General features: G+C 40.6%; 1 protein-coding gene across 4 annotated transcripts in view; it reads left to right on the top strand.

The window, feature by feature from the left end:
• Nucleotides 1-17,420, top strand: part of mark4a (MAP/microtubule affinity-regulating kinase 4a) — a 29,154-nt gene extending 11,734 nt beyond the window's left edge. For 2 of the 4 annotated variants that reach the window (XM_069510436.1, XM_069510437.1), the window contains exons 6-17: nucleotides 1,798-1,868; nucleotides 1,962-2,018; nucleotides 2,519-2,755; nucleotides 6,187-6,306; nucleotides 6,402-6,501; nucleotides 6,608-6,717; nucleotides 7,616-7,802; nucleotides 7,994-8,205; nucleotides 8,737-8,840; nucleotides 10,160-10,444; nucleotides 13,449-13,493; nucleotides 13,612-17,420. In XM_069510436.1, coding sequence (XP_069366537.1) covers nucleotides 1,798-1,868; nucleotides 1,962-2,018; nucleotides 2,519-2,755; nucleotides 6,187-6,306; nucleotides 6,402-6,501; nucleotides 6,608-6,717; nucleotides 7,616-7,802; nucleotides 7,994-8,205; nucleotides 8,737-8,840; nucleotides 10,160-10,444; nucleotides 13,449-13,493; nucleotides 13,612-13,948 — 1,865 coding nt within the window. In that variant the 3' untranslated portion in view covers nucleotides 13,949-17,420. Of the gene's footprint in view, nucleotides 1-1,797; nucleotides 1,869-1,961; nucleotides 2,019-2,518; nucleotides 2,756-6,186; nucleotides 6,307-6,401; nucleotides 6,502-6,607; nucleotides 6,718-7,615; nucleotides 7,803-7,993; nucleotides 8,206-8,736; nucleotides 8,841-10,159; nucleotides 10,445-12,720; nucleotides 12,804-13,448; nucleotides 13,494-13,568 lie in introns of all 4 variants that reach the window. The other 2 variants (XM_069510439.1, XM_069510438.1) reach the window with 2 other exon arrangements.
• Nucleotides 17,421-17,477: the final 57 nt, after the last annotated feature.

Below are 17,477 nucleotides of genomic sequence, written 5' to 3'. Positions count from 1 at the left end.
TGAAAAACCATTGAACAAATCCTTTTAAATTGATTATTGCAATACAATTCTCACTAATTTTGAAATATCAGATATTCAAAAATTCCAGATCAAAAACCATTCTGTATATACATACAGACTGAATATCCCAATATAGATTACATGTCTTCTCACTTAAACAAATTATATTTGATGTTTATATTTGTGTAGTCATACAGAAATACCTCAAACCTGTCACTTCTTTATACATCACTTTGTTTCAACAGCAGTCTTGGGATAAACCATGACATTGTCTTGGAATAATTTTTATTTTCCTGAAATCACTTATTCTAGTGAATTTAAACAAGTGAAATTGACATTATAATGTTTTCTATCCAAACCCATGATGTTTAGTAATCCTGAGATGTTGAGGCCATGTACAGTTAAAAGGAAGTGTACAGTCCTGTTAATCTGATATGAAGGATAGTATCGTTAAATTAAAGATGACTGCAGACTATGTTCGAACTTAATAGAGTTTAGAACCACAATATAAATAACTGAGCAGTCCCTGTGCTGTAATGGTGTTGCCGTTTAAACAGACTCTTAACACAGTTTCAGGAGCCAAGCTAGCACGGTGCATCTTAAGTCTCCTTTTCTTTTTTCCTCTCTTTTATGTTTCTATTTGTGTTGCTTTCTTGTCACCAATACCTTTTTTCTATGTTCTGACCCAGACCATATAATTTGCTCACCGTGACCTTGGAGAATGTCAGAGACACAGTTTGAAATGTGGCTTTCTCTCTGCTCCATATTACTTCCAAGTCACAGATAAAAAGACTATAGATTCAAGATTCAAGGGTTTATAGAGACATATCAGGGAGTTGTTGTGGTGCCTGAATGCCTGTGAAGAACAAAAGTGCTATGTAAAGTATCCTTTATCATATCAACAACAGTTTGCTCCCTTCATCCAACGAGCACGTTTCTCATGTATTCAAGGTTTCATTTTGTCGATTGAAACTGTTTTATGTGGATTTTTACAAAGGGTTTTGGTGTTTGTTTCAGAGTATGTCATTCTGTTTTTTTAATTTTGACACAATTTGACATTTAAGAAAGATATTATGTTATGTTTTTTGTTTCTTATCTGGTTTTGTATCAATTAAGGTTACATCATATGACTGATAATAATTATAATGATCATTAATAAAGCAGTAAGAGGCATAGCATCAGTATGTCAAATACTTAGCAACTTTGCAAACAGTAGCCACCATAACCTTGTGGTCACATAATAAAACTGTTCCAGCAAAACCACTCAAAGTGTACTAAACTGAGTAATGATGCATTTTATTTTTTGTGAATTAAAAAAGAAAAAGGTGTAATCTCTTCCGTCCAAATTAACATTGCTCACTTCATGGTTTACCAAGGTTCCACATAGTGAGTTTAAGAGTTGCACATATAAGCGTATTTTCAATATCAATCTTCCTTTAAAGGTTTAGGTTGTAAGATTCAGGTGAAAGGGATCTATTGGCAGAAATGTTGTATAAAATAATCCTGGTGATGTTTTCACCTATGTGTAATCATCTAAATTGTACAAATTGTTATTGTTATTTACCCTAGAATGGGCCCTTTATATTGAAATTCTTTATATTTACATCAGGAGCGGGTCCTCTCTACGCAATGTTGAAGTTGAAATTGACACCAGAACTTGTACCTTATAAATATGAATAACTTTATTGATGTAAAATGAATTGTGTATTTCAGTAATATATAACTGAATAATGGCATTTACTGTCATGGCTTTATCATCTGATCTGACTGACTGGTTTCTGCTGTGCTCACTCCCAGGTGAAGTGTTTGACTACCTCGTGTCTCATGGGAGAATGAAGGAGGTCGAAGCCAGAGCCAAATTTCGACAGGTACGAATTGGCCACCTCTCGATGCCCACATCGCACCAATCCTCACATTAAACTGTCCGTTTTTCAAGTTTGTCCATGTCCTCCTGTTCACAGATCGTTTCCGCTGTCCACTACTGCCACACAAAGAAAATTGTCCACAGAGATTTGAAGGTGAGAAAAGCTCAGAAGATGTTTTGGGCTGCATTCAAAGACAGGGGATTAAGGCTAGTCCAAGACTGGGACATTTATTTTGCTGACAGATTACACTTAACGGAAAGTTATAATCTTGGACTGGTCCTAATCTTTCCCTTCAATAAGGCCCTTTAGCATGTGAAGCACTTGTGAGTGGAGAAGCCCTTTCTCTTACCAAGATGGGAATGGTGAGGCAGTCACAGTCTGGCTCTTGTGATAGATGTATATACGCAGTGACATATATAAAGTATGAGTCATGTCCAGTATCTATGTTGTTGGACAACACGCTAACACCCCTCCTCCCCATCTGTCTCATTCCTGCTCTTTTTTTTTTTCTTCATCACAATTCCCGTTCTTGTGTCCACCCACTTTCTCCTCCCCCATCCAAATATTCCCTCCACTGCTCTTCCCTTCCTTCCCTCCCTCTGGCCGGCCATCCCTGCCTCCTTGTCCTCTGCATCAATGTATTTATATCTCAGGCGGAGAACCTTCTGCTGGATGCCGACGCCAACATCAAGATCGCAGATTTCGGCTTCAGCAACGAGTTCACACTAGGCAACAAGCTGGACACGTTCTGTGGCTCGCCGCCATACGCTGCCCCAGAGCTTTTCCAGGGCAAGAAGTATGACGGGCCTGAGGTGGACGTCTGGAGTTTGGGAGTCATCCTCTACACACTGGTCAGCGGCTCATTGCCCTTTGACGGGCAGAACCTGAAGGCAAGTTGGATGGGAGGCAGGTCTGTGTCTGTCTGGGTATCCTCAGCTGGTGGGTCCCACAGGGGGTGTGGTAACATCCGTTTATTGAAGTGCATAGTTTCCAACATCCATCTGAATAAGTCATTTATGACAACTGTGGCAAGTTGCTTGGACACAGAGGGTTGTTTGTTTTTACTGTCTTGAATGTGAGTGTATCGCCCATAGAAAGCTTGTGGGTGGCTGTTGCTCAAGGTCTCAGGCTGATGCCGAAGTGTCTTTGGGTGAAATACTGAACCCTAAAATTGCCCCTTCTCAAAGTGCTGCAAATCGATGTACTGTATGAATGGGTGAAGGGCGGTAAACTACTGTAAAGCGCTGTGAGTGGTCATCAAGACTAAAAAACACTCTATATAAATACAGACCACTTACCATTTGTAATTTTGTCTAGACTCGTCTAGTTTAGTTATCTTGTTGATGGTTAAGGACAGAGGATGTCACACCTTGTTAAGCCCTTTGAGGAAAATTGTGAATATGGCCTATAGAAATAGAATTTGACTGATTGATTGATGATTGATGATTGATTGATTGAATGTGCCTTGTCAGTAGTCACACTTGTCTTGAACTTGTCTTGTGTACTGATAAACAAAATGTATTTGCCAGAATTGTGTGAGACGTCCTTGTAATGTTGACATGCTATTTATTTAAGTGACCCCTAAGTGCAGATACACCTTTGCATAAAGTCTGGATCAAGTTCAGGGATAAAGGAGCATCTAGTTTCATGTCATGTTTCTATCACTGCTGATTGGAGCTGGAGCCGATTAAAATCTGTGTCTAGTGCAGAGTCATTTGACCTGGGAGTGCATTCCCTTTGTAGACAGAAGCCAGATGTTAGCGGCTGTTATTGGTTTTTAGGACAAGGGAAAAGGGGGCTTCAGCGTGCAATGTGTAGCTGTGGCTTATTGGTCCTGATTGTGATGCAGGACACTTGTCTCTGTTTATGATCTTTTCTGATTGGATGGTCACAATTTTTCATGTCCATTAAAAAGCTATTTTTTTTTTATAGAATTGTATTTCTATTAATATTTGCTGGATATTGTGGTTGGAAATTGAGATTTGTGAAGAAGAAACAACCCAACCAATACTGACATTCTAAAGCTGCTACGGATATTTGATACAAATCTGATAATGGTATCGCCGATATCAATTACATTTTTTAAATTACCACAAAACATTAGCAAAAGTATATTACAAACGCTGAAGCTGTAAACACCAACATCTTATCGCCAGAAAAATTGACATAGTGAACATGATTGCATCACACACAAATCAACCAGACACACAGAACCATTAACATTCATTTAGGGTAATTTTTCTGGCCGTCTGACTAATGTGAGGTTTAGCTTTGTTTGTTTTTTAAATAGTTAACTGTCAATCAGAATGCAGTTGACTGTTTTAACTGGTTTAAAGGTTCAGTGTGGAAGATTTAAGTCAAAGGAATTGACGGGCAGAAATTTAATATAGAATAATCCTAGTGATTTTTTCACTCGTGTGTAATCATCTAAATTGTACAAATTGTTTTAACTGTACCCTAGAATGAAGCCTTTATATTTAAATACTTCATATTTACATTGGGAGCGCCATGCTTTTTACTTTAGTCTAAACTGGACAAACTAAGAACCTTTTGAGTTTTTATGACAACTGAAGCTACCACAGGTTGTCTATCATGTTTGGAAAGGCAGGGTGAGATGAGGGGTGTTCATTAGATGTTTCTAAAATCTACACACTGAACCTTTAAAATCTTAAGCTGCTTGATTTCTTTCCTTTTAGTCTTTGTGCTGAAGTTAAAATCCATCATCATCAGAAAAACTGGACCCTGTGCATACATGTGTGAAACACGTTACATATGTACAGTATGTCCAGCATGTGTGTCCTGATGCAAGTCATGAGTCCTGACATGGGACAAGAGGACACTGTGACTGTGGCTTCACACTTTTTCATGCAGTTTTGTGTCAGTGTCTGTAGTTGGACCATGGTCACCTCAAAAGATGTTCACCTTTGAGCATGCAGAAGAGTTATTGTGGCAGTTTGATGATTATATTTAAAGCCTGCCCACTAGAAGAGAGCATTTTATTTCACTGACATTTAATTTAGTGTTTAAAAGCTGGAAAATCTACAGCTGGATGCAGGATACACTGCCTTTTAAAATGTTCAGCTGTACAGTATCACACTTACTTCATCGTCCCTGATTTCTATTCCAAATGTTGTCCCCATGAATAATCGACCTGTTCAATTCAATTCAATTCAATTTTATTTATATAGCGCCAATTCATAATTTACATTATCTCAAGGCACTTTACATTTAAAGGTCAAGACCTTAAAACAATATAAACATAGAGAAACCCAACAGTTCCCACAATGAGCAAGCACAGGCGACTGTGGAGAGGAAAAACTCCCTCATTAACAGGGAGAAACCTCTGGCAGAACCAGGCTCAATGTGGGCAGTCATCGGAGTGATATGATCTCTCCTTCTAGTTCCTGTCAGCACTCGTGCTGCAGCATTTTGGACCAACTGGAGACTTTTAACAGTCTTCATGGAGCATCCTGCTAATAGAGAGTTGCAGTAATCTAATCTAGAGGTTACAAACGCGTGAACTAGTTTTTCAGCATCCTGCTTAGACAGGATGTTTCTAATTTTGTTAATATTGCGCAGATGGAAGAAAGCCGTCCTAGACACTAGTTTAGTATGGGGGTCAAATGACATGTCTTGGTCGAACAACACTCCAAGGTTCCTCACAGTGGAGCTGGAAGCCAGACTGACACCATCCAAAGTGATGGTCAGACAGTGTTTCTCTGAGATGTTTAGGGCCAATTACATTGTTAAAATTGTTACAATTGTTAAAAATTATGCTGTTCAATCTTTGTTTGTATTCAGCAATGTTACTGCACGGTGGAGTAAAACCTGCTGCTAGACAGAAAAGTAAAAGTAGTATTTTTTATCTATAATCCAGCAGATGGCAATGAATGCCCCCCTAGAGCTTGACCAGAGGGTGGAGACAAATGTGTATTTGACCCCTCTCATATGTGACTGTATCCTGGCACACTGCCGGCAGTGAGGGACCTGGGGGTTCACTTTTTATGCACTTCATCATGATATTGTACTGATTGGTCTTAAAAAAGAAGTTCAGATATCATGAAACACATTCATATACTATTAGATATGTTTTCAATAAGACTTCCATATAAATGAACAGAAAGTCAGAATTTCTTCCATGGAGTTAAAATCTACTGTGTCTGTTTCCGGATGATAAAGGCTGTTTTTCGACGTTAACTCCAAAGCAAATCAACTAACCAGCTCTTCCTTTATAATCTGTATGTTGTTTTTTCAAGTTTGTGTTTGGCTTGTTGCATTTGAAATGCGCTTCACGCGTAACATACTTCTGATGTGACCATAGGAGCTGAGGGAGCGTGTGCTGCGGGGAAAGTACCGTGTGCCATTCTACATGTCCACAGACTGCGAGGGGATCCTTCGTAGATTCCTGGTGCTCAACCCTGCCAAACGCTGCACCCTTGAGGTGAGGAGTGCCAAACAGCACATTGATCAAAAAGGTAACCTCAAATCTGAACGCAGCTGAAGCTTTTTTTTTTTTGTGCCTTTGTGCTTCTACAGCAAGTCATGAAGGACAAGTGGATAAATTCAGGGTATGATGGGGAGGATCTGAAGCCCCACATAGAACCTGTTGAGGACTACAGTGATCCAGCTCGTATAGGTGACATGGCTGCCATGCCAATACAAACTTATCATTGTTGTCAAGACACACTCAAAACGTTTTATTGTATCACCTTCTTATTCTTTCCTTTGGTTGTGTTCTTCAGAGGTGATGGTGGGGATGGGCTTTACTCCAGAGGAAATCAAGGACTCTCTGCTCAATCAGAAATACAATGAGGTCACCGCCACCTACTTACTGCTGGGCCGCAAAGGCGACGTGAGTTACATGCATCTGCCTAATGCAGTTTAATACAGTATTCATTCAGCCATAGGAGAATCCAGGCTCGCTAGAGTTCCACTGGATCCAAAATGTTTATTAGCTACCAATCTCAAGTCTGTGTGATTCTTTCTTTGAATTAGACTCAGTCTCTTGCGCAATCTTTTCAAAGTCCTGAGAATGTGGAGCTGATGTGAAAGAAGAAAAAAGTAGTATTTCATTATTTCTCATTCAAACAAGATGGTACACATTCCTCATTTTAAGATAGGCAACAGACTGATCTTCTGATATCCCACTGTCAAATGACACATAGCCTAAAATTCTGACTTTATTCTCGAAATATTATGACTTACAGTCATAAAATGATGCTTTTATTTTTGTAAAAAAATTTTTTTTTTATAAAACTCTCAAATTCTCAGAATTGTTTTTAATTTAAATAATGGTAATGCTCTACATTGACAAGCTTCTTTTACCTAACAAAACAAATCAAGGTTTTTGAACAAAATCATCTATTGCACTTCTGTCTGTCCCTCACATGTGTCTCTCTCTGATGTTTCTACGTGTTTTCCCCGTTAATAGGTTTTTTTTGGTTGTTTTTTCTCACTCTTGTTGAGGGTCAGAGGATATTGCACCTTGTTAAAGCCCTATGAGTCAAATTGTGAATATGAGCTATACAAATAGATTTTTGATTAATTGATTGAAAAAACAGGCTGTCTAAATAAAATGCAAACCTATTTTTGTAAAATAATGTTTTATATTAGAGCATTTCTATGCTCTGTATCTCCACTCTTCCTTTCTATACGTTATAAACTTGACCTCAGTAAAAGATATGTCTTATACGTTATATTGGCTCAGACTTTCTGACGCTTCTATATCCAATGTGACTGCAACATTACAGGAGGGCAGTGAGGCTCGCTCTGCCAGTAGCCTGTCCCTGGCAAGGGTACGACCCAGCCCCATCACCAACGGGACCAACAAGCACTCCTCAGCCACTGGCTCCTCTTCCTCCTCCACCTCCTCCTCACACAGCAAGACCCAGCGCAGTGCCTCCACTTACCACAGGCAGCGACGGCACAGTGACTTCTGTGAGTCTCTTCTCTAACCTCCTAATTCATGAGGTGTTACAGTTCCAAATATAAGAAATAAAACTCGATCAGAATTCACGCAGATTTCATCTTGAATAGAAAATGCTTGTTATGCTGTTTGCAGACTCACTGCAGAATACTCCTTATATGAGTCTCTGTGTGTCTGTGCTCTGCTGTCCTCCACAACAAAGGTGGGCCTTCCATGCCCGTCATGCACCCCAAACGGAGCCCGACCAGCACCGGTGACCGGGAGCTACGGGAGGGACGAATGCCTTCTCGTAAGGCCAGCTGCAGTGTGATGGGAAGCCACAGCCTCCCTCCCTCCAGCCCAATGGTCAGCAGTGCCAACAACCCCAACAAGTCTGAGATCCCAGACCGCCGCAAAGACATGACTGCCACCACAGTAAGTGCTTCTTAAGTGAGGAGAGTTTCTCTAGTTGCATTAAACAAAAAGGTCCAGGCTTTTAAATAATGTGTCCCAGTGAGCTGTAATGGCTTTTTTATCGCAGTTTTCTATTTTGCCACTGTTAAAATATCCAGTTCTATTTCCTCCAACCATTTCCTCCTAGATCAATAACAGTCATGATTTGATTAATGTAGATGTATGTTAAAAAACATAAGATTGACTTTTGTATATTTTTGTGCATGTATTTGTATAAAACCCATAATTAGTCGTAGAATGTGAATAAACACAGAAAATGGAGCAATGAAAACCAAGATCACTTAATTTATGGACCCATATGAAAATAGTTTTGTAAAATACACAGATATAGACGCAGATGCAGCTTTGTTGTGTAACAGTTGGAGTAGTTACTAATAGTGACATTGTTTCTATATTTTTTTTATATTTTGAGACTTAGCTCTTGATGAATGTGATGCTCTTATCATTTATCACTAATCCAATCTGCATCATACTTTATTCCTCTCCGTGCAGAATAACATCCCTGGAAGCGCCATGACACGCCGGAATACATACGTGTGCACAGACCGCTCGGGCGCTGACAGACACTCTCTCCTGCAGAATGGCAAAGACAACAGGTACCACATATTACTAAAGGTTTTAATGTTTTAACACACAATGGTTGACGTTTTCATACAGTAGCTACCATGTGATACTTTTAAGTGAGTCCACCAACTATTTGATGGAGCTGCAGCGGTACCAGTCATTAACACACACCAAGACTAAAATAATGTCAGATGGGTGCATGTTTGATGTCATGTAGAGTAATAATATTTACTTGGCAGTCATCACCTTCAGTCGTTCCAAACCAAAATATACACAGAGCCACAGGCTGAATATTGTGCTGAATAAGGAGCCTAGCTGTTCTGTATGCTGGTGTGTTGTAGTCGGACGTTGTGGTGACAGTTGAGGTTCAACTGTGAGCAGAAGTCCTGCACTAAATACATTTGGAAAAGATAGGGTTATGTACATTTAAATGTATCTATAATAACAGACATTTTACTGTGATGATTAATATAATACAATATTAACACAGTTCTGCTTTAAATGGTCAATATTTATATAGAGCTTTTCTAGTCCTGAGCTTAGTACAGGCTATTGCCATTCACCCACACATTCATACAATGCATCTATGTTCAGCAACTTGGGGTTCAGTATTTTGCCCTTCGGCAAGATTTAGCATCACTCTCATATGTAATATGAGACTAACAATTGACAAAAGGGTTCAAATTTGATGCCACAGAACCAGAAAATATTGTCTTTTTTACAAAACATATTCCTCTTCCTTGTCAAAATTAAGTGCCTATAAAATTCCCACAATGCAACAGTTTGTTTGCGGTTGACACACCCACAACACGGGCAGGACAATTTCATTCATCAGCACTATACCTGATTCTATTTATCTATTGACTATTCTATTGATTGAGGAATTTTGACAGATTTGTTGCACAAAAAAAAGAAAAAATCTGAGAGGGAGGAGAAGAGCTGAATCTGTCCAACAAAAGATGAGTTTGAGCAAGTGAAGCAAATTTATGCACAAGCAGGGGCTATTTGGGTGTGAGCACAGGGTTTTGATTAAAAGCATTACATTATTTAAAAAAATATGAAATTTTTCTGCTCTCAAACTGAATGATCATGCTCTTGAATAAAGATAGGGAAAAAAACATACAGTTTGTTCTGAGTGTGCCATGCTAGCAGACAATATAGCAGGCAAAAAGTAGCAGGCTACTGAGGTGTTCACTCTCATATTTTCTACTTTAAAACTTGTAGTCTTCTGACCCAACCAGCGCAGAAGGATTTTCTTGAATTAATTTATTGATAGTACTGATTCTCCCAGGTTTGCCCTCAAGACATAATTTATGAAATCATTTTTCCTGTTCCTCTTTCTTACTTGCAGCTCTTTGGGCCACCGCATACCTGCAGCGTCTCCCTCCACGCTCAGCATCTCTGGGGCCGGTGCAGCCTCCTCCTCCTCCTCTTCAGACCGATGCCGCCTGACCAGAGGCTCCACAATTCGCAGCACGTTTCACGGGGGACAGCTGAGGGACCGCGGGCCTCCGGTTTATTCCGCCCCACCCACTTCACCTACCCTGTCTCACCATGACGCTAGCCCCCTGCCCCACGCCCGCACCAGGGCGACCTCCAACCTCTTCAGCAAGCTGACCTCGAAACTCACTCGCAGGTACATCTACAGGAGCATCAGGTCATGTTTGTGAACGCCAAACTGTCCTAGGTCTCCAAACACAAGAAGCACACCAGTTTTTGATGCAGTTTACTCTTTATTAGGTGTAAAAGACCTAATCAGACTCCACAGTCACTGTTAATATATCAATGAAAAATAATATAACGTTGGAAAGTTAATTTCAAACTTGGGAGAATATGCTTATTGAGAAGATATAATTGTCCAATCATATGAGGCTGGAGTGACGGCAGGACTTAGATTATCATAGAAACTGAAGGCATGGTGGAAAACTTAATAAATAAAAGTTGACAATATACTGACCACACACCTTTAAATCCCATCAGTTACATGTAGTATACATATTTTAATCCATAAAGAAACCAATGTATTTTTGCTGAACTATTTCTATACAAGCTTAGTCAGCAATAGTAAGTCTAATGAGATTTAATATGTTTAATGTGTAAAAAGTGAGTTTTTATACACTTTTTTACTCCAATTTTTTTTTTCACAGCACAACTATATAGTCTGTCTTATTCAATGGAAAGATCAATACCACTCTCCTGTCTGTGCCAGACAAGCTGTTTCTCTCCGCTTAAAACCATTGAGCTAAACTAAGCTAAGCTAACATTGTCTTGGCTGTAGCTCTTGGCTGTAGCTTTAATTCCAAATCAGTCGACTTGCAGCGTTTTGGTTCTGTTTCTTTTTACGCAAGAAAATTCCCTACAGACGTATAAAGTGTAGTTTTTGGTCAGATGTGTCAGGGACAGGAGCATGTAAATACTAGAAGTACCGGAAGGTCCAGTCCTCTCCCTGGTAATACTTCTGTGAAAGAAACATTGCTACTTCTACTACACAGACTGCTGCATCCCAGAATGCAAAGCACACTTGGCAACAGGAGCTGATTAGCTCATGCTCAAAGAGTAAACCTGGTCGGATCACATCCTCACCACAAACTAACCACTCCGAGTTGGTTTGGGACCAAACAGAGACCACCTCCTCTTGAAGGTTTAGGTGTGGTTAGTTTGGTCCACACCCAAATGTGATGACTGTCACACCTGCACAAATGAATTACACCAATGTGGGAAATTGTGTTCATGTGATGTCTGAATAATTGGACGATTCAGATTGGTAAAATTGACATGAACGCCATCTCAAGGAAAACTAAGAAAGTTGTGGGAAAGTTTTGCCAAATTACTAATGTCATCAATTATATACGAATCAAAACATTTAGTAGATTGTAATGTGAACTTGTAAAATGTTACACTTTGTCACTTGCAGACTGCTGGTCTATTCCTCACAAGCACCTAACAACACTTTTTAGCCATCGCAGTTTAACATGCATATTATTTAAATTACTAATCTGCCTGTTTCACCTGATCCTTTTTCTCTGTGCTTTGTCATTATGTATAATATGGAAAGAGGTGACACGTAAATGCAACACGTTGTGTTTACAGTCTATGTTTTTTTCCCACTACAAAGTCAAAGCACATGAACACACCAGAGTCCAATAAACAACTTGTCTAATTGTAAAACCTTCTGAGGAACATGTGAATGCTTCGGAAGTCTGACTGCGATGTAACTGCACCAAAAAGAGCATGTGTGAAAATACCCTTGCTTTTCTTATCTAACTCTCAGTAAGACAGTGAATGAGCACATTTTCCAAAATATTTTAACTATTCCCTTAACTACAGATATGTGTTTTTAAATGTTTTTTATTTATTCTGTAGGTACTTCAGTCAGATTAAGGATATTTTTGCATTTTTTATTATATATCACAATTTGTTTAGTTCCCCTCTCAATGTTCTTTGATTTAGACAAGATAAAGCTGTGGTTGCATTATAAGTTGCTACAAACTGCCCTAACTCCCTAGATTGGGTGTTTTTTTTATTTTAGACCTCATCCCCACGATTTAATGTACATGAAATGAAATCATGAAGCATTGTTGCTGTCAACTTCTATCTTTTAGCTTGGGGGAACCCTGAGTATGGATCCATGCTTATCAGAGCATTTTATTCACCCAGGCTTTTTGGCAAGCCCTTGTGTAGCCCTGGATTATCCTCCACTCCCCTCTCCCTCCCAGTCGTCATAATCACACATGTCTAATCTTATCAAACCTCAGCTTTATCCTTGCCAATCAGCTGCTGCGCTGCGCTCTTTTTCACCACTTGCTCTCCTGTGATTCATTTATCTTCTCTCTTACCCCTCCCCAACCCCCTGCTCTCACCCTGTGCACCCTCTTTCTCTCTTGTTCTGTTTTCCCCCTGTCATGGCATCAGGGTCAACCTTGACCCGTCCAAGCGCCAGGGCTCAAACAAATCAGTCTCGGGTTGTACTCTTCCACAAGGATCAAAAACAGTTAGTAAGTTCCCATGTCTCTCGCTTCTTTCTTGTCTACCTGTGCCGCCCCATCTGTCTGCCTCATCATGCGGGACGTTGCTCCAGTCCACGAATGCCTGCCTGACTCTCTCATGCCTCTATCTGTGAATTATTGCTCGTCTGCATGCAGTTGTTCATCATCTTCATGCTGTCAAGGTCTAACACATTTGGTTTCAAGCATGGTTGCAATAAAGGAAAATCCATTTGACTTTTGTTTTGAACTTTAAGTTTCAGGATCAGTGTGTCATTGTCAGAAGACATTGGCTTTTACTCCATGATCATCCTAGATAAACCCTTAGAAAAGTTGTTTTATGTTTTCATCAAGTGTTTGTTGTTGATGGGATGAAACCCACTGAATGTTTATTCCATATGTTGTTGGGAACAATGGATGGGAATGTGCAGTACCATACACAACAATGATTCTGCATGCTGTGAGTGAGAGAAGAGGAGATCCCTGTGAGTGGAGGAGAAGGGAGAAACTGTTCTACACATCTCATGCTTCTTGTCGATGCTTGCTTGGTCCGACTGTATAATATCCACTGCTGAATACCATCTCATCTGAGAGTTGTGGACTTGTGGTCACTGTACTGTAGTGGATAACCTCTTACTGAGCCTGTTTGTCTTACAGGGTCACAAATGAATCTGAGGGAATCAGGAGATTTGCGGTCACAAGGTCAGTACATGTTCCTGCTGCAGTGACTGCAACTAGATGATAGTTAATTTATGGAGAATAATGCAGTAGTTGCAGCCATGATTAATTACGTAAATTTGTTTTTCCCTGCCTCCTCTAGTTGCCATTTACCTGGGTATCAAAAAGCGTCCGAGCCCCGGGCCGTCGGACGTGGCTGGGATCTGAGAGGCGGGGGGCGGCGGGACCCTGCGGAGGTGGTACTGGCTCTGCGGGAGGCAGCGCTCGGATGTGGCTGCCAGGTCCACCACGCCGGCCCCTTTCTGCTCTCCTGTACCCACGGCGTGGCAGGGGGCCGCGTGGCTTTCGAGGCCGAGGTGTGCCATCTTTCCACGGGCAACTCCGAGACTTCTAACGGGGTGCGCTACACGCGACTCTGGGGGGCACCGCTAGCTTTTCGGGACATTGCCACCCAAATCTCGAAGGACCTTGAACTCTGAACAGAGGGTGTGTTTGCGTAGGCTTGTGCTTTTTTGTGTGTGTTGATGCGTGTGTGCGTGCGTGTGCAAATTCAAAGGGGTGGAAATAGTTGAAGAAAAAAAAAAACAGAAGGGGTGAGGGGCTGGACCCGAGAGAAAAGACTTCTCCTTCTGTTTCTTTCATTACAACCCCCCTTGCACACACACACACACTCACACACATCCAAACACACATAGACACACACACACACACACACACACACACACACACACACACACACACACACACACACACACACACACTGACCCTTGAAGTCACATAGACTGAGGCACCCACACTCCACCCTATCACCCCACCCAGCTCAGCCGACTTCTTCACTGAGCGGCTGCACCCACTGGACCTGGATCAGATGGAATCTAGTTGAATATTTTTTATTGCTACTCTAGCCATAATGACTCTTAATTTTGTTATTTATTGCTCTGATAATTGTTTTTAACCACTGTCACTTTCACCACTACAGGAAAAACACCATTGTGTAGTGGACGTCATTGACAAGCCAGTCCTTTTTTTTAAACTGTTCTTTTATATGTTTATGTACACTGTTCATTTTTTTTCTCCTCACAATGATTACCTGCTGACGTTTCATCACCTGGGGATAACATGCACAAATGTGGAGATGGTCAGATTCGGTGAGAAGATGAGCAGCAGCAGAGGGTTGCATCGCATTGATTGGTTGCACAAACAGCAGTGACGACTGCACTGGATTAAGGTCAGTGGAAGCAGGGTTGACAGGCCTTTGGAACAGCCAATCAGACACTAATGAACCAGTGACACGTTGAGCTTGATTATCCAGTAGAGTTCTCATCAAGCAGAAAATAAAAATGTAGATAAAGTTTACTGTGAAAAACAACCTCATGATCTGGAACAATCATGTTAAATTCTAGATTTTTGTTGCATTGATATCAAAATTGATTTAGTTAACTTTTATCTATACTGGCGCTCTGAAAGACATGCACAATACATACGGCTCCCTGATTGGCTAGATTCATTGCCTGTCAGTGCTGGTCAATGACCGTAACCTCTCACCTCGTTCTTGCCCCTTTCTTCAAAAGCATCGCTCTGAAGACACAACAGCAGTGACACAAACCTGAGAAAATATTTCAAACCCGCAACCCTCGACTTTTAAAAACTGTGCGAGGTGCTTCAAGTCAACATGATCTACTAACGTCATGCAGACCTGTCTCTGTGAAGCTGTCAGTCATCTAAAAATAAGACATAATGTAATTCTGATGTATTTTCAGTGCAATGCAATTCTATGGTTCTGTTTTGTGCCATGTGACCTCGCCTCAGTCATCATGACAGTATGTCGACAGGAAAGCCCCAAAAGTGGATCAGCCAAGCAAACACACTCACAGAGAAACACACACACACACACACGTCCAAGTATCCAACCTCCTGTTTTTGTGGCACAGTGTATGAACTGGTCTGTCCATTGTTGATGGCTGTGGGTATCAGGGAGGGGGTGTTTTCTGAATTTGGAAATGGTGGAGGCAGTGTGGACGGTACTTTCTTCTATTCAGTCCGTTGCCTTTAAAGTGAACAACCCCCAGCGCCTTCATACAGTGCATATTAAATGTAAAAAAAAAAAAGAAACAAAAAAAAAACTGAGAGCTTTCTATTCTCCCTCCCTGTTTTTTTAGTGAATAACATACTGTGATATTTCTGTAGGCTACGGATCATGTTGTTTGGCTACTGATTTACTGTTGCTACACTCTCTCAGTTGTGGCTTTGCTCACGGTGACCCAAGACAGACCCCTGCCCCACCCTCATTTCATTCCCCACTGATGTTAAACTCTTTAAATTTAACAGGCTCAGCTGTCCACAGGCATATGTACCACCTACTTCTTTCTGTCGTCACAATGAGCATATGGCTTACCTCTGCTCTTTGTTGGAGGTTTTTCTCACAGGGGAGCACTCTCATCATCCACACTCTCACATTGTAAGACCCATGTATGGCATCTTCTCAGTCCTGTTTGGTGCGTGCTGTTTCCTGATGCCCGACGAGGGGGGAGGGTGGTTTTGACCCGTCCTCCTCCTCATGGTGAGAAGCAGAAACCATTATGGGCGCTAGGAGTCTGTTGTTGTCCTCTCCCTGGACGTTTCTCATTGTGGTGTATATTAGCATTAGGTAATATAGACCTCAATGCACTTTGCTTTGACTTGAATCAGCTCCTTCCAGTGTACCTGTATAGGTAATACCCAGAACTAGCCACTGGAGGGCGCCAATGTCTTAAATGTGAAACACTTCAATTTGTGGATATTTGCACAGGTACTTTATTTATTTTTTAGAATAATATCATTAAAAAACAGGTTTATATCAGTCAGTTGATGGCTGTATATAAAATATATGAATATAGTATATATCTTAGAGCTCAAGGTTTATTTATAGCTAGAGCAAGGGAAGTAATTCTAGTTTAAAGCAGTTTCTGTCAGTGACAATGGGGAACAAAATCAACCTGCAATCCTGCATGACTTCAGAGTTTGGGTTTTAGGGTAAAAAATGAAACATGATGCACACCTAGAATCAGAAGCTTTGTGAGATGCAGACACAGTCAGTTTTCAAGACATGGATTGATACAAAGAAAATGGTGCTAGACGTAGCACCAGGTCATTGCCCCCTTTCACAAAAACAAACAGAACGGTGTGGGTGAGGTACATTGACTTCACCGTGTTGGATAAAGGATAGGTTCAGTACATTCAAGAGGGCTTCTGAGGTCTTAGAAGTATTTAGATATGCCATGAAATGTACCACAACATACAGTGTGTAATTCAAATAAATCGCAATAGGGACATAGGGAATAAATTGTGCAATTTTGATTGCCAGTTGCTTCTTAACTTGAAATTACAGAGATCCCAGTTAAGTCCCTTACATGTTGACAGCCCTGGGTTGCATTCAAGCCATAGAAATGTTCTGTCGCTGTCTCCTGATTGCAAATATAAATCAGGTTGTTTGCAAAGCAATTCAGTGGAAATTGTTGACATGAAACAGGCTAAAAAGCAAATGACTTTGTGTAAAACAACTCAGTCTTAGCATAAGACAGATGAACATTGTCTTAAGGTGAAATCTACTGTGAAAATTCTTAAAGAGTTTTTTTTTGTTGACCTGAGTGTTGAGTAAATGCTTGTGTACCTGCTAGAGACCATGTGTAACTGGTCTGGATCAGATGGTGGATGGTACAGTATTAAGACCCCTGGGGGCTCAGTATTTAACCTGCACTGTTATTTCAAAACTGATTATGGAAACTGTTGATGTTATATGCAAAAAAGACAGAATAACAGTTTTACCTGTATGAGTAATTTTACACTGCTCTACTGTTTAATTCCTCCCCTCAGAAAGAAACTGTAATGTGAGATTGCGTCATTCTGGTATTTAAAGGAGAACATGGAGCTGAAGATTAATAAAATTCACTGATGTTGGCATTTTTTCCTTCATTTTGGTGTCTTGTTTCCAGTTATGACATGATTTTAACTTGTTGAACGTTTCTGAGC

Source organism: Paralichthys olivaceus, chromosome 15 (assembly GCF_024713975.1).
Source record: "Paralichthys olivaceus isolate ysfri-2021 chromosome 15, ASM2471397v2, whole genome shotgun sequence".
NCBI lineage: Eukaryota > Metazoa > Chordata > Actinopteri > Pleuronectiformes > Paralichthyidae > Paralichthys > Paralichthys olivaceus.
The sequence above is the reverse complement of the archived record's forward strand: the minus strand, read 5'-3'. Positions and strand labels throughout refer to the sequence as shown.